The sequence below is a fragment of the Dunckerocampus dactyliophorus genome, chromosome 12 (genome assembly GCF_027744805.1).
Source record: "Dunckerocampus dactyliophorus isolate RoL2022-P2 chromosome 12, RoL_Ddac_1.1, whole genome shotgun sequence".
In the NCBI taxonomy this organism is placed as follows: Eukaryota; Metazoa; Chordata; class Actinopteri; order Syngnathiformes; family Syngnathidae; genus Dunckerocampus; species Dunckerocampus dactyliophorus.
Window position 1 is genome coordinate 12,721,895 of NC_072830.1, and position 23,535 is coordinate 12,745,429.

The 23,535-nt window shown below is 40.6% G+C and overlaps 1 protein-coding gene across 5 annotated transcripts in view; it reads left to right on the top strand.

Moving 5' to 3' along the window:
• Nucleotides 1–23,535, top strand: part of bcas3 (BCAS3 microtubule associated cell migration factor) — a 302,194-nt gene that overhangs the window by 178,584 nt on the left and 100,075 nt on the right. Inside the window, exon 24 of one of the 5 annotated variants that reach the window (XR_008573121.1) lies at nt 1,105–1,396. The exons of 3 other annotated variants lie outside the window; for them this stretch is intronic. Coding sequence is in view for 1 of the 2 variants with exons in the window: in XM_054793881.1 (XP_054649856.1) it covers nt 1,105–1,115 (11 nt within the window). In the remaining variant the exon portion in view is untranslated. Of the gene's footprint in view, nt 1–1,104; nt 23,380–23,535 lie in introns of those variants that run through there. One more of the 5 variants, XM_054793881.1, reaches the window with a different exon arrangement.

Here is a 23,535-nt window from a genome sequence, read left to right on the forward strand (position 1 = left end):
TGTGTGTATGTGTGTGTGTGTGTGTGTTTGCATGCTTTTGTGCAGACAGTTCTCAGCTGTGGGAGCTGGTTCACAGGCCGGTCAGGGCTGCTTTATTTCCTTTTAATTGAATTAAGATGTGCAAACAAGACCTCAGCAAGCACACGGTACCTATTACAGCAACACATGAGGGGAAGACAAAAGCAAGTTGCACTTTGTGTGTCAGACAGCATGCCATCACACTGTGTGCTGCTGATCTCTCCATCTGCACTGCCCCCACCCCCACAAGCGCCTTTTGAATCCTTTCATGAGTTACGTTCCAGCCGCTACCATGTAAGTGGAGTTGTAGTGTAAGTCGGAACTTCTACCTAAATGAACTCCTAAGTCACTCCCACAGTACACAGAACACATGAAGGACATGTACATTTTAGATTAAATACAAGAATGAAATGAAAATTTGAAAAAAAGAGAACAATTTCTTACTTTTATCTCTGTGGTTGTCTTGCACACCGGGAGGGGCGATGAATGAGAGGAGGACGTGTCAATAATGTGAGCGCTACACTGCTTATGTTATAACTTAGTCATAACTTAGTCATGACCCTCGTTTATAGCGTTTAATCGGTTCCAGACCCGACCGCGATAAATGAATTTCCACAATGTTAATCAACTGAATATTAATAAACAATCCATACACATTTGCCTTAAGCATCCACATTTAAAAATAATAACAGGCCTTTTTCAACCACCAAACTGCATGATTTTTTAATTAATGTGTTTTTGACACACCGTGATAGAGCGAAGCCGCACAATTTGAAGTGTGAAGTAGTGATGGATTACTTTTGTGAGACACTACTAATTTGACGTTGTTACTCCATTGTGCGGCTGCAACTTCTCATCATGTGATCGTTTTCCTTAATAGATTATTTGCGTGAAATCTCATGATCTTCCCGTCTTGCTCTGGGCTGCTCCTCTGGCTAAAACTCCCACTTCCTTGGCTTCTGGTTCTTTGATTTGGTCCAAAAAAACTATACGGATGTAGTGGTCTAAAAAAATGTACACTAGCATGACATATCACCAGCAGACATCTGAAACTCAACTTTGCTTCGTATTTCCTGTCTCCCGCAGGTTATTCCTGAAAGCCAAGCTCTTCACACTACCATTTTATTCATTTAATCATTCATTTTTTTTTTTACATATTTATCTTTTCCGTCGTCCCTTCATGCACCCTTCCCTCTCTCCCTCACTACCCAATCATCTTTTGCCATTGGTGTGAGAGACAAGAGGACAGGCGGGGCAAGAGCAAGAGAGGAAGATAAGCAGCTTTCTACACGTCCACGTATTTGTCTGTCTTGCTCCGTCACTTTCAACTCTGCCACAGAAGGATTCGTACCCAGCCGGCATCAGCCATCAATTTGATGTATTTGTTTTATCAAATAATTATCAGACAATGAAATCTTTTTGCATCGTAGTAATACAAAGTGCATACTTCTCCAGCTTTCCATTTCCATGACACACACTCAACAGCCTTTATGCAGACAGTAAAGCACATACATATACAGTACACACTGTATACATATGCGTACGCATATGTATACAGTCTGGAAAAAATGATTAGACCACCCTCGTTTCTTCAGTTTCTCGTTCATCTTAATGCGTGATACAACTAAAGGTACCGTTGTTTGGACAAATATAACAATGACAACAAAAATAGCTCATAAGAGTTCCATTTTTTGGTCAGGACAATGCTGTAGCTATTCATGAAAGAACTTCATTTTGGTTATTATCAAGAAAAGCATGGAAGTTGCTAGATGTCAGCTCTTAAATGAAACTCTTTTGAGCTATGTTTGTTATCATCGTTATATCTGTCCATACAAATGTACCTTGAGTTGTACCAGGCATTAAAATGGATCAATAAACTGAAGAAACAAGGGTGGTCTTATCATTTTTCCCATGACTGTATAGATAGACAGTCGTCCTTCGCAATATCCCAGTTTGATTAGCATGTTTTTTCAGAAATTATATAATTAATAAGTGACGGGTGTTTTGTGGTAGACTAGCGTCTATTATTCATCGAAACACATTGAAATACAAGCGATATGTTGTATTCTGGTCACTAAGAGGCAGCAATGACACAAAACATTGAGACATTAGCTTACATTACATTACCTTAACACTGCATGAAGTCATGAAGTCAGACATGGCATGTCCCACATGAGCAGAAAAAAGTCCTCCTCCCAATCCATGTGGAAGTGGTACGTTTTTGGCTTCTTAAGTTTAGAAGAAATAAATTTGAGGCTAACTGGTTAGCTTGCTAGCTAGTGGCCGTCTCGAGTTCCTGCAGCATAAGACTTGTGCAATGTGATGTAAACAAAGAACAACAGGAGTGTAAAGGTGACTATAGGCGTGTTATTTCATGTCTAGAGGGCTTTATTAATGTTAAAAAATAAACAGGTTTTCTATGCTCTAACGAAAACACAAAAATATTCAATTAACACTGAATACTACATCGCGGAAATTCATTTATCTCGGTCAGGTCTGGAACCAATGAACCGCTAAAACGAGGGGCGCATGTACGTGCACAGCAGTCCCTGGCTGCAATCTGTCTATGGTGTCCCAACTCTTAAAAGAAAAAAAAACACAATGCATGCTTCACATAGATTAAGACACAGACAAGTGGATGCTTTGGTTGGACACTCCACTAGTTTGTTAGGTGCACTGGTCATACGAAAACATATTTTGATCAATCATTTTTGGCGAAAAACAAGTTGTCCGAAAACCCCGATTTTCCACAGTAAAGTGGTAAAAATAAGTATTTGATCCCCTGCTAAGTTTATAAGCTTATCTTCTTCCAAAGACCTGGATAGTGTGTATGTGTCGTACATTAGGGAAGCGCGATAATGATCGCACCAATAATTATAGGGCCGATATGAGGGAATTATGACGTCATACCGATAAATCAAATAACATTAAAAATACTTCTGATATCCGATAATAATTTAAAAAACCCACTGAGCTCACTTGAAAACAAACATTCACTTTAAGAGGAAGGACGTTGTACCAAATGCTTTGCGATGATGAGCAGACAAACTGAAATGCCAGCGCCGCAGCGTTTGAAAAGTGAAAAAGGTTCGCCAGAGACCTCCGTGGCGTCACCCCGGCTACTCGGCGCATGTTCCCGAATACAGTGCACCTTGCTGAGCCACGCCAGGTTGCCCCTCCCGCTCTGTACGCCAGTTCTCCTGACCTCCGTAGCGGCACACCGGCTGCTCTGAGAATGTATCCGAATATAGTGCACTTTGCTGGGCCACAGCAGATGAATAGAGCTCCCTCTGCTCTATACTCTGGTTCTCCTGATAGTAGTGATGTGGTAGTAGTAATGTCATGATATTTGATTAGGACAACTCAACAGGTACAGTTGGTCAAATCCTAATTTGTTCCAGTCCTTCTTACCTCCAGGTGTGCACAAACTACAGTTAAATCAAAATTTTAAAAAGTAGATATATCGGTCTCGAGAAGCAAAAACCTTTCGGTATCGGTTTGAAAAAAATATATTGTGCATCTCCACTGTATTTGATATTTGTAACTGTGTGAGACAGAATGTGTTTCTTAAAAAAAAAAAAAAAACCACAAAGTAAAGGTTATAAATAAACTTGCATTTTATTGATGGAGACAAGTATTTGATCCCCCTACCCACCAGAAAGCATTGTGACCCCCACAAAGCGGTTATATGTCCACGAAACCCACTAAGAAAGTAATCTCAACTCATTATGTGGACACAAAAACACTCTCAAACATTTCCATCACCATTGGCAAGACCAAAAAACTGACCTCAAGATTGCAGACCTGCACCAGACTGCACAAGAATGGACTAGAAGAGCATAAAAAGAAGTGCGGTGAGAAAGAAAGCACTATTGGTGCAATCACTGATCAATGGAAGAAATCTAAGTTAACACTTCATCACCTTCACTCTGGAGCGCCATGCAGGATTCCACCTGGTGGGGTAAGGATGATTGGGAAAAAGGTGAGGGAGAAGTCCAGTACAGTGTTTCAAATACTTACAGTGTACTTAACATGAAGTACACAGGTACATTTTTATGAAAGGTCTTCATTGTTCTTCTTATTCCACACCAAACGTTTTTTAATCAACTTACTAATCAATTACTTCAACCGATTCATACCATTCCAATGCCCAAACGTTAGCTACTGACACATCGCAAAAGGTTCTCAGCAATTAGACATTTTACGCACACAAAATGTTAACTCTTCTTAATCGATTCAACACATTCCAACACCGAAACATTCAGCTCCTTCAGGACATTGGGACCGACCATTTTTCACACCCTAGAAATGATAACTTTTCCCGAAATTCCACATTTTACATAACACTAATTAAAGGAAAAGTGCACTTTTATTTTTAATTTTGCCCATCATCCACAATCCTTATGTGAGACATGAACACAAGTCTTTTTGTTTTTCTGTGCACTGTAAAGATATAAAAACAGCTAAAAAGAGGCAGCTAATGAATGCACACAATGGGACACAGCTATTCCGCCTACAAAGCCTGCTATTAAAACACCTCTAAAAACCTCCAACAAGGTTTTATGGTTTTATATCCACGCTGTGAGCACGTACACCTAGCATACACCTAGCGTACACCTAGCGTTAACTTTTCCAAACTCAAAAACAAAAACACAACCGCAGCAGCGGCAGCGGCAGCTCCAATATGTAGCGTCACCTTTCGGTCGTGGCCTGAGCGGCCTGTGTGGTAAGGCTAGTCGCTAGCCGGCTAGTAGCTAGCTGGTGTGGTGTGACGAGGTGTCACTACGCCAATAACGTAGTTCTTGGGCATAACAATAATAATAACAATGCCGCTGTAGCTTGGTTAATGTGCAGGCCACATTGGGTAAATGGAGCGTTGTTGGCGCTTTTTGGAGGTTTTTTCAGAAGGCTTTACAGGCGGAATAGGTGCATCCCATTCCGTGCATTCTTAGCTGCCTCTTTTTAGCTGTTTTTTATATCTTTAGAAACACATTGAAAGTCCCTACTACTTCCACACAAATTCCCAGTTTTCCCAGAATCCCACATAATCCGGTCATTTTTCCACATTTCTCAAAGCATTCTAACATCAGCATCAGGCTACCAATTTTCCACATCCCAAATATTCCAACTTTTCCCGTAATCCCAACATTTTCTGTACAGCATTTGAGTTCATCTTCAACTTTTCGGCATTCACATGCAGTTTCCACACTAATTGCGTTCTCTCGCTATTACAGTAAAAAGTGTCAGCAGTGCCGTAACTTCATGCTCTGATTTTTTGTACTCTACTTGTCGATGGTTGGTACTGATTCTGACGGGCTCGACCTTGTGTGCGTAAAAGCCAGTTTGACTTGTACAAACATTTTGCTGTTTGCCGTGGGTTTTGTTGTAATGCATCAATCCCATTGTGGTGACGCTGCTTGTATTTAAAGTGTGTGAAGTGTGCAGAAGCATACAAACGTCCTCTATGTTCCAGCTCACATGAAGAAAAAGCAAAAATGTGTTTCGTGAGGACAAAGCATCCTGTGGGCCCCTGGCAGCGTCAGTGTATAATTGTTACGCTTTTGAGCCAAGAATGGAGTTTCTGTGCTTGCATGTTGTATTATTTATAAATAATGTATGAAGAAGTGGTAGAGGGCTTCTTTGTTGAAACGTTATGACTAAATAGCAGTGGAAAACACACACAAATATCCTGTCAAACTGCAAAAAAATCTCTTATAAGTTCTTCTCTTCAGGATTTTTATCATATAATGTTGCTCAGCAGGGTTGCACACATCTCAGGAGGGATTTTTGTCCACTCCTTTGCACCAATACTCTCCGAATCCTAAAGGTTTCCAGGTAATTCCTTGGCAACTCAAAGGTTCCGCTCCATCCACACACGTTTTATGGGATTCGTATCCATAGACTGGCGAGGCCACTTTCTTTCTTTTTGAGCCGCTCCATCATTGTTGCCCTGGTCGTATGTTTTGGGTCAGGAAGCCTTCAGTGTTCTCATCCAAGTTTAGAAGCCCCAGAATCTAAGACGAAAGCTGTAACAGGGGTGTCCAAAGTGTGGCTCATTCTGTAAATATAATTTAAAAGAAAACTAAAAAAAAACCACAAAAAAAACAGCAAAAATGGAAAAAACAGCAGTTTTACAAGAATAATGAGAAATGAATGAACTGTAATGAGAAAAAGTGTAATATTACAAGAATAAAGTTGTAATATTATGAGCAAAAATAACATCATTTTAGTATGATAATATTGAAATATTAAGGGAAAAAAAAACATTTTTAAGTCATAATATGATGAGAAATAAATAAGACAAAATAATGTTGTAATTTTTGGAAAATTAGGTTGTAAATGCGACCAGAATAAAGTCCAAATATTATGGGAATAAAGTCATAATATTACTTAACAAAAATGTATGAAAAGAAAGTAAAATAGTTGGGGAAAAAAAACAGCAACAACAGCAGATATGGTAAAAAAAAATAGCTGTAATGTTACAAGTCTTATTCGAATGAGAAAAAAGTTTTACAAAAATAAAGTTGTGATATTATGAGGAAAAACAATGTCGTTTTAGCAGCATAGAGTTGAAATATTAAAGAAAAATATGTTGTTTTTTAAAAGTCATAATATTATAATATGAGAAACAAAACAAAATAAAGTTGTCATTGATGGCAAAATGGGTTGGGGAAAAACATTATAATATTATGGGAATAAAGTCCTAATATTACAATAATAAAATTTACAAATATTATTTGGGGAGAAAATTGAAATATTTGAAATATAATATTTTTTTAAAGAACAGCAAAAATGGAGCAAAAGGAGCAAAAGAGTGAAGTTGATATATGCTTATCACAAAGCTGAGACGCAGTTTGCATTCTTTTATTTTTCAACATGTGGCCCTTGGTGGAAAAAGTCAGGACACCCCTGCTGTAAGCTATCATACTATTTGACATTTTTGGAAATGAATTGCTAGAAATGTGCTTTCTTTTAATGTTTCATTTTTTAAAAAATCATTAAAGCTGTTGACACAAAAGCTTAGCAGTTTGGTGTTTTGCATTTGAACCCAATGAACCCAACCGTGATGATGGTGTGCTGTTATACGTCGTCCCTCGCTGCCTCGTGGTTTGGATATCGCTCCCTCACTGGGTTTTTCAAAAATGTATTAGTTAATAAGCGATTGCTGCTTCATGGTTGATTATGGATCATTACTAGTCAAAAAAATATTAAAAGACAAGTAGTATTCTGGCCACTATGCGTCTGTGATGGCAAAAACATTGATGAGACATTAGCTTACGTTACATTACCTTAACACTGCATGTCGTCAGCCATGTCATGTCCGACATGATAGAGTGAAAAAAGTTCTCCTCCCATTCCGTGTGGAATTGGTACATTTTAGGCTACTTATTTTGTCTTCCTTCCTCACTGTTTGAAACCCTTTCTTAAGTTTAGAATGAACTAGATGATGGCAATGTCAGGAGACATTGTGTGTGAATGCTTAAGAGATGAAGAAAAAAAACGAAATGAGGTGGAAAGACATGAGTGTCGAAATGCAGGATTAATATAAGAGTAGTTTGTATGCAGAACAGCTGAAGCCGTGCTGAAATGACGCATAAATGTGCTGAAACGTCAAATGAGACATGATAGCACTGTTTATATAAGTTTCTACTTATGAAAACGGCTAAAATGCTACTATGCTCATGTGAGCATGCTAACAATGTTAGCATGCAACATCTAGCATGGTAGTACTAGAGCTAAGTGTCTGCCTTTGTTAATACTAGAATGTTACTATGCTAATGTTAGCATGCTACTGCTAACATGCTGACACTACCACGATAGCGCTAAGTGTTTACATAAGTTGGTACTCATGAAAACGGCTAAAATGTTACTATGCTATTGTTAGCATGTTAGTAATGCTAACGTGGTCTTCTTTTGTGTCCCTGCATTGATCCCATAGCCACCGCATTAGCAAAGTGATATAAAGAAAGAATAATAGGAGTGTAAAGGTAAATATGGAGGCGTTATTTCATGTCTACAGGGCTCTAATAATGGTAAAAAAAAAAAAAAGAAGAAGAAATAACTAACAAGATATTCCATTTATTAGCGTGAACCACATTTATTAATATTGAATCCTACTTCTCGGAAAATCACAAACCACGTTGGGGCCTGGAATCGATTAACCGCCATAAACGAGAGACAACTGAAATGCAAATGCATACAAAACAAATATTTACTGCAAAAAAACAAAAAATTATCAGAATATAAACCTTCTTAGTAGACCAGGATTGACGCTTGTCTTAAAATTTGTCCTACTTAACTTGAAACAATGTCAAATCTGTTGTGCACGGTTGAAAATCCTGTATTTTTTAAAAACTGTATATTGTTTTTTTATTGTTTTTTAAAAATAATTATGACAATTATATTAATAATTATCTAAAATTGCACACAGTTGAACTAAAAATACATATTCTTTTTGTTACAAATAACATGATCAAGTGTATATTCAGAGGATAAAATAACTAATATAGAAATGTAACTCGATCATTAGAGGTATCGCAAGATCTAGCGTCACAAGATCTTGTGAGATTAAAACGTGACAAGATTTCTCATTCAGAAAAAAATATCTCGTGATCACTTGGCCTGGGACAATAATAAATGGTTTAATGCCAACTAAATGCACTTGAACTTGCTAGTTTTAAGCATCAGTATGTTGCCATGTGCACGCGTGCCTCCGAACAGGCAGGAAGAGAGTTCACTCTGTGCATTGGTTTCAGCACCTTGGCGTGGCATGTTTGTTCCATAGAACAACTGCATGAACGGAGTGAGCCCTTGTGTCAGTCATGCAGTCTCCTTGTCTCGGTGGGTGTAGGCGGGGCCTCTAGCATACACACAGAGTGCAGAAGAGTGTGACATGGTAGAAATCCAATGAGTAGAATGCAATACATTGTCATTCATTGTACTTTTCTTGAAAGTAATGTTAAAATCTCGTCTGGTCTCGTAGTACCCAATCTCGTGGATCTTCTCATCTCGTGACACCCCTACTTATCACACAATAGTGTATTTATTTTGGAGGGGTGAGTCGTGTCCCCCGGTTGACATTTCACCGTCTCCTAATTGTAATCACTATTTTTGCATGTAATTATCTCCATCAATTAGAACCGTGCAATGTGGGAGCATTGAGTGTTCTGGGAAAAAGGAATAATGGTCCCAAAAGAACTTGAAGTTCCTCGCACGTTTACAGTAAGCCTGTCCGTGTGTCCGTGTGTGGGTTGCCAGTCGTTTGAAGTGCTTATTTTCCCCAAATTACAGTGCTGCCATAATGAAGTATTACCCTGTAATTCCATTCTTGCTGAATGCGTGTGTGTTTGCGTGCGTGAGGTGAAACTTTGAGCGTGCATGTGGCCAGCCAACTTGTGTACGCGAGCGTTTTCGTGCTTTGATGCATTTTGCGACTGAAGTCGAAACATTGCTTTTGTGTGGCATGCGCCCCCGCTGTGCTGAGGCGAGTGTTTGTACGTGTAACAATGCGTACGAGGGCGGCTGAAAAAGAGGCAATTTTGCGTGCGCCGTTCCCCAGTCGTGCTTCTAAATGTGTGCTTCCACCAGCCAGCTGTGACAACGCTCCGTTTGAAGAGCAGGCGTCTTTGGCTGCGGGCTGTGTCGGCCTCACCTGCCGCCTCCCCGACCTGCTGAATGTTGCATGAGGCCTGGCTGTCTCATGCATAGTGCAGCAGCACAAACATGCCATTCAATGATATACATACTGCATTGGCACCTGGATCTGCCTTTGCTAACAAGCTGACAATCTATTTTTCATCAGCACATGCGGGGGGGGGGTGGACGTTTGAGGACAGGAAAGTTGAATGTGCCTTAAAGTTTTTTACTCCCCAAAGTCCTTTTTCTCTTTGATGTTTCTAATTGGATATTTTTAGATTGTGCTTTGTTTGCCCAGGCTTTTATTTTGTCGCATGCTGTGATTCATAACCCAAGGCTATCCACGTCTTGGCCGGATTGTAGCACAGGGGTGTCCAAAGTGCGGCCCAGGTAGCCATTTTGTGCCTGCAACTTGTTTTTTTATTGACGCCCCGTCAAATTCTACGGCATTAGAACATGACATGAAAAACAAAGAACAAACGCAAATACAGTCGTCTCTCATTTACCCCGGTTAATTGGTTCCAAACCCGACCGCGATAAGTGAATTCCAGATAAATAAATGGAATATTTTTGTAGGTGCAGCATACAAAACGTGTTTAGGACTTTCTAAATCCAGGTTTTAACATTATTAGAGCCCTCTTGACATGAAATAACACCTCTATAGTCACCTTTTACACTACTATTAGCCAATATAGTTGACATAATAAGAGAAAACATGGCATAGAAAACCTGTTTATGACTTTCTAAATGTGCTATTTAACATAATTAGAGCCCTCTAGACATGAAATAGCATCCCTATAGTCACCTTTACACTCCTATTCCCCAATATAGTCGACATAATAAAAAAAAAATAAGACCTATAAGTGGAGATGTCCGTCAGCCTGATATTGGCATAAAAGTGTAATATCGGTCAATATCGTTCATGAAATCGTATCATGAAAACCGATAATAAACATAATGCTGTGTATAGGCCTATTGGCCTCTTCAAACAAGAGGACCTTTATTAGAGCCTTCTAGATGTGAAATAACACCCCTGTAGTCACCTTTACACCCCTATGACCCAATATTGTTGACATAATAAGACAAAATAAGACCTATAAGACATAGAAAACCTGTTCATAACTTTCTAAATGCACATTTTAACATTATTAGAGCCCTGTAGACATGAAATGACACTCCTGTTGCTGTTACATTTACACTCCTATTGCCCAATATATTAAATATGATAAGCAATAATAAGACATAATACCTCACCGTATGCCGCATGGCATTAAAAAAATATGGACGTCAGCCTATCATCCATCCTCACTGTGACATTTGTCATGTGATTGATAGATATACAGGACAGCCAATCTAACATGAATCTGCCATATATAGATGTACACTCCTACAATACTACTAGCTTTGTTTAGATCACATTGCGCACCACTTATGCACAGGCAACGACATCGCTGAAGTAATACAAGAGACAGCCACCGTTCGTTTTAACCATAGTAAGCTACCGAGCTAAGTAGTCAGCCTCCAATTTATTAATTCTAAACTTAAGAATATGTTTTAAATGAAGTGGGGAAGGACAAAATAAGAGGCCCAAAACGTACCACTTCCACATGGAATGGGAGGAGATTTTTTTTTCACACTATCACGTTGGACTGCAAGGATCCATGTCTGCAAGCTAACGTAATGTAATTTAAGCTAATGTCTCATCAATGTAACATGACTGATACCTATTGACCACAATACTACATATGACTTGTCTTTATATTTTAGGTCAACTATGAAACAGCCATAATTTATTCATTCATTAATGTTTGAAAAACCGTGATAGAGCGAGGGACGACTACTCCAAAAATGGCCGACAACCCATGAAGACTGTACAGTGGAACCTCGGTTAGCGTATGCCCAGGTTAGCATGTTTTTTGGTTCAAGTTGAAAATGTGTGCCAACATTTTTTCTCGGTTTGTGTACATTTCTCGCTTAGCGTATAATATGGAGCATGTCTTGTCGTGTTATTGTTACACTGCGTTTCATCACAAAACGTTCTTGTTCGCAGTCTGCTGTTAACATGCTAACAGAATGTAAACAGAACTGAAAATCATTGTCCTCCACCTCTGTTGCCCATCTATGACGCCATCAGCAGTTCTTTGCTAACTAACACAGTTACACAACAAGTCTCTGCTTTTTCTTATTGATCACGGCTGCAAAATAAGCCAAAATTGAGCCAATGAAACTTGAAAGGGGCGGCATTTTGATCAAGAAGGTGAGAAACACACTTGGAGATTGTAGCTGCATGTTATTTTCACTCTATTTTCATTCATTTGTGAATACAAAAATGAAGTTTTCCGGCTGTTTGATACGTTTCTACATACCGGAATGCGTCCAAGCGTCATGTCATGGATTAAAAGTGTCTTCTTCTTAAACCTCTGAGGGAAATTGAGGATAAATGATGAAAAGCTCATGGACACACATTTATATGATACTCTATTAAATTATATTATGATTATACCATACATATTATATTTTTCTATATACAGCATCATTTCAAAGGTATGTGTGTGTGCACGCGTGCGCGCTTGCCCATGCTTCTTAATCTAATGAGGTCAATCTCCTGTGTGGAGCTAAAACCTCTGTCTGCCTTTATCTCTGTTGCATGGTAAAGGATTACCCGTATTCTCATCTCTTTTTTTTTTAACCCTTTCATTCATGTTCATAATAAGCAACAAATTGAGGATAACTTACTTATGTACTAAATCAGAAGTTAATTAAAACTTTTGGCAAGCAGATAGAAGTCATGTATACACTACAGTGGTACCTCGATTTTCGTCGTTCATTGGCTACAAAAGGTCTGGCGAAACCCGAAAAGTACAAAAGCTGAATATGCATGTCATTTTTCCTCTAAGAAATCATGAATCTGTTCCAGACACCCAAAAAATATGAACACAAAATACATTTTATAGAGAATTATTGCCTGAATATAAAAATAAGAATACAGAATATTTGACAATAATAGTTTTCCATGCACGGGCACTCAGAAATACGCAGTGTGCTTGAACGCCTCATCAGGGCAGGGCGCACGGTGCCTATTGAGGCAAGGAAGGAGACCGAAGCAGACGTGCTCATCATTCTGTGGGTGTTCTGAACAAATAAACCACACACACAATAAAGATGATTAAAGAATTCCGTGAGTGTCTGTAGCATCTCTGTAGTCTCTGTAGTCTACAGAGTCTCTGTAGTCTCAGTGTCTCAGCTCTTCATTCTCAGGGCGTTGAATGGATGGCAACTGGAATGTTCAGGTTTCCTTCGAAGACGTTTCTCCTCTCATCCGAGCAGGCTTCGATCAGTTCATGCTTAACAACTATGAACAAACACTAGTCTGACTAGGTAGGACAGCTCTTGTCTGAGGAGATGAGGAGATGTCACCCCCTTTTCACACCATCTTTCTTCCGTCAAGGATATGTCCATTTTTGTGCTGCTTCTCTTTGCGTGTTTAGCCTCCGTGCAATGCGGTCCTCATTGGAAAAAGTTTGGTTAATCCTGGTCCACTGGTTGCATGGAACAACGCTGTTAGGCGTTTGCTACTCCTACTATGTGCAACGATGTCGTGGTGTATGCTTTTGGAGCCATAATACACAGCATGTTTGTCCTGGCAGTGCAGTCAGCAGGGCTGCAATCAGTTAACATGAGCGACTGTCACTAGCTTCTGCATTACGGCTAATGTGCCGACAGCAGTCTCTCCCAAATCAGAAACATTCCCCCTTGTCCTTCCTCCAAAAGCTCTGCTCAAAAACAGGAATTGTGAGGTCAGCATCTGGTGGAGGATATGGCAATTGATGACTTTTCTAGAAAAAAACAAAAAAAAAACTGTTCTCAAGCCCACCAAAAACAAACAGTGTGGGGGTGGGTGGTTGTGGGGTGCTTCTGCCCCTGAAAAGCCAACAGCTGGGATGGGTTGGAAGTTGCCTGAAGGCTTGCAAGTCACCCCTTCCCAGACCATATGGGGGAGGTTAGGTTGAGGCTAGGCCCGTGTCTCTCTCCTCCACATCCCAAACTTCCCATTCCCATTAAGAAGACGCTGGAGATTGCAGAGGAAGAAAAGTAAAAGAGCATGACCGTGTATTTCACCCCCAACCCCACCTTCATCTTTAGCCTAATCAAATCAAGCAGGAAGCTGACGAGACTGAGGAATGTTCATTGATATTTTCTTCATACACTCCTGACCAAAATGTTAAGACCAGTTGAAAAATTGCAAGAAATTACATTTTGTACTGTTGGTTCTTAAGGAGGTACTCAGTACCTCAAAATGCAAAAAGAAGAAATGGAGTTGAGATAAAAAACAATTTATTACAAACAAGCATTACCATGAAATCGGCTGTTCATCAGCTGACCAAAAGTTTAAAACCACAGCCTTGAAAAGCCAAAATGTTGGCAAAAATGTGGATTGAATGTGAGTTAGTGTCAGGTATTCACACTGTCATGATCTCTTGTGGCAAAGGCAAAAAAGCTTTCTCTCTTTGAATGTGGTGGGATTGTTGAGCTGCATAAGCAAGGCCTCTCGCAGCGCACCATTGCTGCTGAGGTTGGACGCTGTAAGACAGTCATTTGAAACTTCTTCAAACATCCTGAGGGTTATGGAACAGAAAAGTGGGTGACCCAAAAAATGTCACTGGTCCTGAGCCGGAAGATCGCATTGGCTGTCCGTCAAGACACGGGACCATCCTCGGCCCAAATGAAGGTTGTTCCTGGTGCTGAGTGCAGTCCAATAACCATCAGACGCCATCTGCCACAGAGGGAGAAAAGGTCTTCAAATGCCTCGTCCCCTTCAAGGCCACAAAATTGGTCGTTTGGACATTGAAAGGTGGGAGAAAGTTTTATTCTCTGATGAGAAAAAAATGCAAACTTGACGGTCCTGATGGCTTCCAACATTACTGGCATGACAAGGAGATCCCACCTGAGATGTTTTTCCACACGGCACAGTGGAGGGGGCGCCATCATGATCCTTCAATGCAACAATGGAGCTTCAGATTGTGCAGGGGCGTCAAACAGCGACTGGCTATGTGGAGATGTTGCAGGGGGCATCCCTCGTGACTGGAGGACCTCGTCTGGTAATGACTGGCTTTTTCAATAGGACAACACTGCACTTCACAAAGGACTTCTTCCAGAGGAATAAGATCACTCTTTTGGACCATCCTGTGTGTTCCCCTGATCTAAATCCAATGGACAACATTTGAGGATGGATGGCAAGGGAAGTTTACAAAAATGGACATCAACTCCAGACAGGGGAGGCCCTCCGTGAAGCATCCATTTTGTCTTCAACTGAGCTTCTTGGAACTTGGGATGGAACTTGGTTCAGGTGGTAGAGTGGTTGTCTCCCAACTTGAGGTTGCTAGTTTGATTCTCAGTTCTCCCGTGACCATGTCGAAGTATCCTTGGGCAAGATACTGAAACCCCAGTTGCTAGTGATGCTGTGTCATCAGTCGGTAAATGTGCTAACAGCACCTTTAGTACCTTGAAGATAGAAGAGTGTAATACAAGTAACTGGCGACCAATCCAGGACGTACCCAGCGTCTGCCCAAAGTCAGCTGGGAGAGATTCCAACTCCTGAACAAGATAAGAGGTAGAAAACCACTGAATGAATGTAATATCAACATCGTCACTTGTCTTGGTGTTTTTGCACAGCTTGGTGCTCTCAGTGACCTGTAGATGGCACTCTATGGCGCCTTAGGATGGATGGAGCATCCTGTTTGGAGGCTCACAGTGGCGAGGTCCTGACGGTTGGTTTTGTGGACGTCACCTTGAGTGGCACAATGAAGAGGACTGTTTGATTGACAGTTCACAAACAACCATCACAGTCGGTAGGACATACCTCGTGAACGTGATAGCCATAGCTTCACCGTTGAACAGGAACCAGCTCCGAACTAAACCCACTCTTCTTTTTGATAAAGAAAAAAAGTACGATTTGGAGTCTGTAAACCATAAGCAAGGCATATGACTCTCGCTTTGTAGCTACAGTAGGTAGCTGTTGCTGTAGCTGTTGTTGTCCGACGTATTTCTCTCGTGGAAGGTCATCAAATGTGGAAATGTGATTGAGAAGGAGACAGGAGTGGAGGATAAGTGGTATAATGTGCTAATTCTCCACTGAGCAACAAGCAATAACCACTTAACAACATCTCTGTTGCTAACAACAATCACATGACCCTAAAACGCAAGTTTGTGGAAAAGTGTGACCTGCCACTATGAGATAATAATGTTACATTACGAGTTTAAAAATGAAACATTTATGTTATGACCGTCTTGGGTCACTTCATGTTATTTATTTGCATTTTGCTTTGTTTTTGGTTTTTTTTTTATTCTTTATTTTATTCTTCATTTATTATTTCATTTAGAAAGAATTCCGTTATTTTTTATTTATTTTATGTTCCACTTCCATCATATTATATTAGATGGTTTAAAAATGACTTTTTCTCTTTTCAATGAAGATATTTGAAAATAACACATTTTAGAGCTATAGGCTGTATAAAAAAAAGTAGACTCTCCAAAAAGTAGCCCCTAAAGTTACAATTGAATATTTTCATAAGATGTCTTTATTTGTATATGTTGGTATGGACATCATCCTTCGGTCCATCCCAACATTTATTGCATAATTGCATGCATGGCTGAACACCGGCACGTTTTCCGGTGGGCAAAAAAAAAATTCCTCCAAAAACTTAGAGGGTTAAAATTTAAGGAAAAATCATAAACTGTGATGCAAAACGTTTGTTCTTCTGCACTGCGATCCCCAGATAGTCTTTTCAGAAATGGTTTAATTGTTAGACCGTACTTTTTCCACAACAACATCAACGGTGACGATTATCTCAGAACTTCGGATGAGCATCTCGATCGTACTTTCAAAGGAATGCCGCGTTTTCATCTTCAAGGAAGTGGTCGGGTGGCACGTGCTTGGTGGGCCCAAGATGGTGCTCCACCACACCGGAGGAGAACTGTAACTGGTCGGCTGACAGAGCTTTTCGGTGACCATGTTTGCTTTGAACCGCCCAGTGGAATGGCCCCCGAGGTCACCTGATTTGACACCGCTGGACTTTTTTCTGTGGGGGCATCTCAAATCAAAAGTGTATGTGGCACCACCACATGACCTCGACGACACTGAACAGCCAATCAGAGCTGAAGTTAACATCCTCCAGAGGGACAGGGGAGCGATCAGGAGAGCAGTGCAGGACATGCGGAGGAGAGTGCAAGGTTTTCATACCATCAGAATCTCATACCGGCCCACGCCTCGTTGAAAGATGGGGGAGGTCGGGGTGGGTTGGCCTGCAGAGGTGATGGTGTGCTCTGGCTCCATCCTGGGGTCTTGCACGGGGTCCCGATCTGCCTGCCTTTTTGTGAGTAGTGTGTATGGACACAGAGAGTAAAGAAATCTATAAGTGACTGCTGTGATATGGAGAGTGGGTAGGATTTAATAAGCGCTGCTTCTTCCTACTCCTTTGTGGACATGTTGAATTATGAACGTGTGATGCATTTCAATGTCACCTTGTAAGCATGTTTGAAATAAACCAAACTCAACAGAACTTGATGTGGGGCGATGTAAATTCCATCATTATCAGCGGGTTTACTGAAGTCCCTCTCTTCTACAGAGGCATTCAAAAGAAGAGCAGCAGTGTTTCTAATGGTACGTTTGTTCGAGGTCACTGAAAGGTGACAGCTTGAGTTCCCCTCAAGGCATCTGCGTGTGTGAGAGTGTGCACACTTGCTGCTGTTTTTGACATACGTATCACTTGTGTGTGTGTGTGTGTGTGTGTGTGTGTGTGTGTGTCTGGAACACAAGCCAATACGTGAACCCCCCCAGAGGGCCTGATGTAGACTGCTTCTTGAAAAATCTCAGCCTGTGACGTTTGGGGTATTTGGCGAATGGCTTCTGTCTTTCAGAAACAGCAGGAAACTGTCGTTATTGTCCGACGGCAATTTTGTCAGGCCTTTCTGTGAAGATCTTTACTATTGGACAAAAAGTAAATGAAGATGCTCGTCCAGCAACTTTAAGTGGTAGGCCAGCGGGGTCCAAACTTTTTTCCAGCGAGGACCACATAGTGAAAAATGAAGTGATGCAACTTTGCCACTTTGCCATTTTGTTTTATATATACAGTATAAATCAAGAACAAATGCCATCTTAGTGTGTCATATAGGTAAACCCCCACCACCCCTCCGCCCCCTTTTTGTTGTTTTGTTTTTTTAATTTTCCATATATTTCAACTTTCTTAGATAATCTTCATTTTTTTTTGTAATATTATGACTTAAATCCCAATAAAATTTTGACTTCATTCCCATAATATTACAACTTTTTCCAAGCCTAATATTCCCAAAATTACTAGTTTTTTCTTTAATATTTCAACTCTATGCTACTAAAATTACATTAGTTTTATATTTTCTTCTAGTAAGTGACGTTGTCCCATAATATTTTGGCTATATTTTTGTAAAAAGCTGTCTTTTTTCTTTAATATTTCAGAGACACTAAAATTATGTTTCCTCATAATATTACAGTATTCTAGTAAAAATTACACATTTTTTCTCTGAATATTTTGACTTTATTGTTGTAAAATTACTGGTGATCTTTCCATTTTTGCTGCTGTTTTTTTTTTTTTATTGTCTTAATTTATATTTACAAAATGTGCCGTTTACCAATAAAAAAAAAAACAGCCACGCATCTGCAAATGGCCCCCGGGCCACACATTGGACATGGTAGAAGAATGATACTTGTAGAATTAACACTGCTAAGTTTGTTACATTAGTGTTTTGTTTGATGAAAGGATCCATGGCATATGTTCTCTGACTGCTTGCTTCGTTTCCACATTTAAGTGCTTATGCTTTGAATCGTCTTCTGCTTTTCTAAAATTGGTTTGTTGAGTTTTAGCTGACATTCTTCTGGTTACGTGTTTGTAGGGCAGGTGTTTATTGATATTGATACAAGCAACAAAAATGCAGCACTTTTAAAAGGTGAAATAATGTGAAAGTATGGAATTACCTCCATGCATTGTCAACATTGCATAGATAAAAACCTATGCACTTTGTTTTGCGGACAAAAGACAGGAGCTGCTTGTGGTGTGGTGAAGTGAAGGTAAACCTGATGATCAATATTAATGGTTTCATATCACATTTGGGTCATTGTCCTGCTGGAAAGGCCTAACCATGCACGACCCTTCACTGTCCCGGCTGAGGCAGGGGCTTGTCATCCAAGATTCTACAGTACATGAACCCTCAATGCACTGAGGTCTTCTTGCAACCTTAGCAGAGTAGCAGAACGTTTCCACCTGCATGTTTGACACTAGGGATGGTGTTGTTCGACTCATATTCACCCTTCCTCTGCCTCCACACAAACTCACTGTGGCCTCACCTTTCTCCCAATCATCCTTACCCCACCAGGTGAACTCTTGCATGGAGCTCCAGAGCCAGGTTGATTGACTGATCTTGGATTTCTCCAATTTATCAATGATTGCAACAATAGTGCTCTCTTTCTCACCATCCTCTTCTACTCCATTCCAGTCTTGTGCAGATTTACAATCTTGTTGATGCTCTTGTAGTCCATTCCAGTCTTGTGCAGGTCTTCAATCTTTCAGACGCTCTCGTAGTCCATTCCAGTCTTGTGCAGGTCTACAATCTCGTTGATGGTCTTCCATTCCATTCCAGTCTTGTGCAGGTCTACAATCTTGTTGATGCTCTTATAGTCCATTCCAGTCTTGTGCAGGTCTACAATCTCGTTGAGGGTCTTCCATTCCATTCCAGTCTTGTGCTGGTCTACAATCTTGTTGATGCTTGTGTAGTCCATTCTAGTCTTGTGCAGGTCTACAATCTTAATGATGCTCTTCTATTCATTCCAGTCTTGTGCAGGTCTACAATCTCGTTGATGGTCTTCCATTCCATTCCAGTCTTGTGCTGGTCTACGATGTTGTTGATGCTCGTGTAGTCCATTCTAGTCTTGTGCAGGTCTACAATCTCGTTGATGGTCTTCCATTCCATTCCAGTCTTGTGCAGGTCTACAATCTTGTTGATGCTCGTGTACTCCATTCTAGTCTTGTGCAGGTCTACAATCTTGTTGATGTTCTTCTATTCCATTCCAGTTTTCCAGTCGGGTCTACAGTCTTGAGGTCAGCTCTTTGGTCTTGCCCATGGTGGTGGGCAGGTTTGAATGGAAGTGTTTGTGTGTGCACATAATGAGTTGAGAGTAGAGGTACTTTCTTAAAGGGACAGGACTCATTTGTGTTTTTCTGGACACGTAACTGCTTTGTGGAGGTCAGAATGCTTGCCGGTTGGTACCGGATCAAATACTGTCCTTCAATCAAATGCTAATTAATTTGTAAGCTTTATTTAATGCATTTTGCTGCTATTCTGTCCGTGTCTGTGGCGATAAAACTACTATATACTGTACATACATACTATTCAGGTCTTTGTGAGGGGGGACAGTTAGAACATCAGCAGGGGATCAGATCATTCTTCTCATGCAAACAGACATCGATGAGACGACAAAAACTTGCACTCAGGTAGAGATTTACGTGCATGCACCACGATAATGTGTTCATCAGCTGTCCGAGCCAAACAAACACCTGAGTACACACAGATTTGAACCTTGAACTCCCACTGGAGACATAAGCTCACATGTTGACTGGTTTGCGGCAAACTTGCACAGGAAAGAGCGAGGGGTGAGCAATCATCTCTTTCTCTTCCCTCTTCCATCTAATCTGCTCAGTCTATTTCTGTCAGACATCTTAAAATCAACAGCTTGGTCAGTTTATTTGTCCAAGGCCACAACTTAGCGGGTTTTATTGCTCTGAACATCTAAATCAGGAGGGGATCTAGGGGACATTTCCGGATGAGCATGCCTGGAGGCTCACTAAGGAGAATGTAAACCGGGCCTGCAGCATAAGTGATAACAAATAAGAGATGCGCTGGACGTACGTAATTTGTTTTTGTTTAGACTCTAAAGAGCACCATGAAGTCTGACTGGAGCTCCAAGCAGGAAAAAACCCCACCGGAAAACACTTGACAAACATCCAAACACTGCCATGCACTCCTCAAACACCCTCCTGTCTTGGCTTTCACACATTTCAAAACATCCTCACTTGGATAAACACATCGGTCAATGAAGGGAAATGCCCAAAACATCCAATATTAGTCTTTAATTGGCAATTCATTCAGGTCCGCAACAATACAGCTGGTTCTCCGTCTACGTACGAGTTCCGTTCCTACGATATTGGCGTGGAGTTTTAAAGGAAAAGTGCACTTTTTGGGGAATTTTTTTGGAATTATCCACAATCCTTATGTGAGACTTGAACACACATTTGAACACACTTTCTCTTTTCTGTGTGTTCTGAAGATATAAAAACTGCTATAAAAAAATACATTCATGATAACATATAATACTTAAAGTATTTTTGTCATTTTAAGCATTAGCCGAACTTTCCTCCATAGAAAGGATCGGTGCACCTGGTGTTAACTTTTCCATACTCAAAAGCAAAAACACAGCCACAGTAGCAATATGTAGCGTTACCTTTTGGTATTGGCCGGAGGCATTGTTAGCACGTGTGTGGTGAAGCTAGTCACTCGGCGGCTAGTAGCTAGCCGGTGGGATGTGGCGAGGTGTCACTACGCCAATAACGTAGTTCTTGGGCGTAACAATGTTAATACCAATAATAATAACAATGTCGCTGTAGCTTGGTTAATATGAAGGTCACATTATGTAAATGGAGCGTTGTTGGTGCTTTTTGGAGGTTTTTTCAGAAGGCTTTTAGGCGGAATAGGTGTGTCCCATTACGGGCATTCTTAACTGCCTCTCTTTATCTGTTTTTATATCTTTAGAAGGCACAGAAAAGGGAAAGACGTGTTCATGTCTCACATAAGGATTGTGGATGATGGGCAAAATTCCCCCCCAAAAAGTGCACTTTTCTTTAAACGGAAGTGGGAACTTATACGTAAATAGCTAAATCAACACCTAAGTCACTCCCACACAGAACACCATCCGTCCATCTTCTACGCTCAACTTCACTAGGGTCGCGGGTATGCTGGAGCCTATCCTAGCTGACTTCTGGCGACCTGCAGGGTACAGCCTGGACTGGTTGCCAGCCAAACTCCACACAGAAATGCCCAACGGAGATTCAAACCCAGATCTTCCCGATCTCCTGACTGTGTGGCCAACATGCTAACCACTAGGTCACCGTGCGGCTACACAGAACACATGATGGACATATAAAATACATTACATAAAAAATGTAATGAAATGAAAAATGAAATGAAATCCGTTACTTTTGTCCCTTCAGTTGTCTTGCACACTAAAAGGGGTGTTGCAAGGGAGGGAGAGACAGGCTAATTGGGAGGAGGATGTGTAAGTGATGAGAGCACTACACTGCTTAGTTATCACTGTCCGTTTCATTTATGGGAGTGCGTTGTAACCAGGAGGTGTCGTAACAAGAGGACCGCCTGTACTGTACCGGTGGTGGTTGGTCGTGGTTTATTTGTTTCGGACAAGTTACTTGAACAGTCATCAGCGTACACAATTCAACATGTCCGAAAAGGAGTAGGAAAAAGTAGAGCTCTGTACTTACGCTTGGATAAATATACAATGTAAACTGCAAACTTAGTTCATGAGTTTACGAATAATAGACTCAACCACATACTGTAACTGATTTAGGGAGAGAAAATAATCAAATAGATAATTTATACAGTGATGAAGGAAAAAAGTGTTTACAGACCAAAAACAGAAAGTGAATCAATTAGAAGAAAATGAAAATAAAATTTAAACACAGTTGGAAAATAATCCATCCATCCATCCATCCATCCATCCATCCATCCATCCATCCATCCATCCATCCATTCTCACTAGGGTCGGGGGGGTATGCTGGAGCCTATTCTAGCTGACTTTGGGTGAGAGGCGGGGTACATCGTGGACTGGTTGCCATCAATGGAAAATTATATATCAGAAGTAAGGAAAGGAGTAAAAAACTGACCGAAACATTATTCATGTTATAATAATGTTAACATTATTAATGGAAAATAAAAAACAAACAAACAAAATGAATGGTAAATGAATGAAGTGTGTTGTTTGATATTGTTGTCATGCATGCTTCTGCTGTTTAGATGAATCATGAATCATGTATTGCTGTTGCTGTTGCTGTGGTATTGTTCCTCCATGTGGTTGTTGCAATCCTTTGTGTTAAAGTGTTGTTGTTTTCCAATAATAACTTCATTCCATCAGAAAGCATCATCATTTATGTGTGTGTGTGTGTGTGTGTGTGTGTGTGTGTTGTCTTTCGTGAGATGATGTAGCCTTTCATATTTGTCCGGTTCCTTGTTGTTGGTGATGCCTTTTCTGATTCTCTCTTTTAACTTAATGAAGATTTTACATTAGTGCCTTCAATTTCCCCCTGATTTTGCCTGCTTTGTATGACAAAAAGAAACAAAGTGTAAGAAAGAGGGAAAAAAAAAAGGTTTTCATGCTTCGGTACTAAATGATCCACAGTCCAGTGGTTGGGAAAGCCTACCGACATAATAAAACTTACAAACATAGTAAGAAAAAGTGTTCTATCTCCGACAGTCCAAAAAATCCAATATACAACAAGTTAAACTATGAATCACAAAGCCACGGTGCTCACGGACATGTAGAGCGTTAATGCACAGCACTCCCTCGCTGTCCTTGTGTGTGAAGCAGCATTCTCAAAGCGTTGGAGGGGTGAGGGGTCGCTCCGGGGCCTGGCTGAACTTCCTGTGAAGGTGTATGGGATAAACAAAGGGAGGGATGCTGGGAACGGGATGGGCTGTGTGAGGAGATGAGAGTCTGAGTCTGGCTCAGACATCATCCCTTCAAAATCCCTACTGGCTATCATATCCTTGCTGACTTTAGCGTAAAAC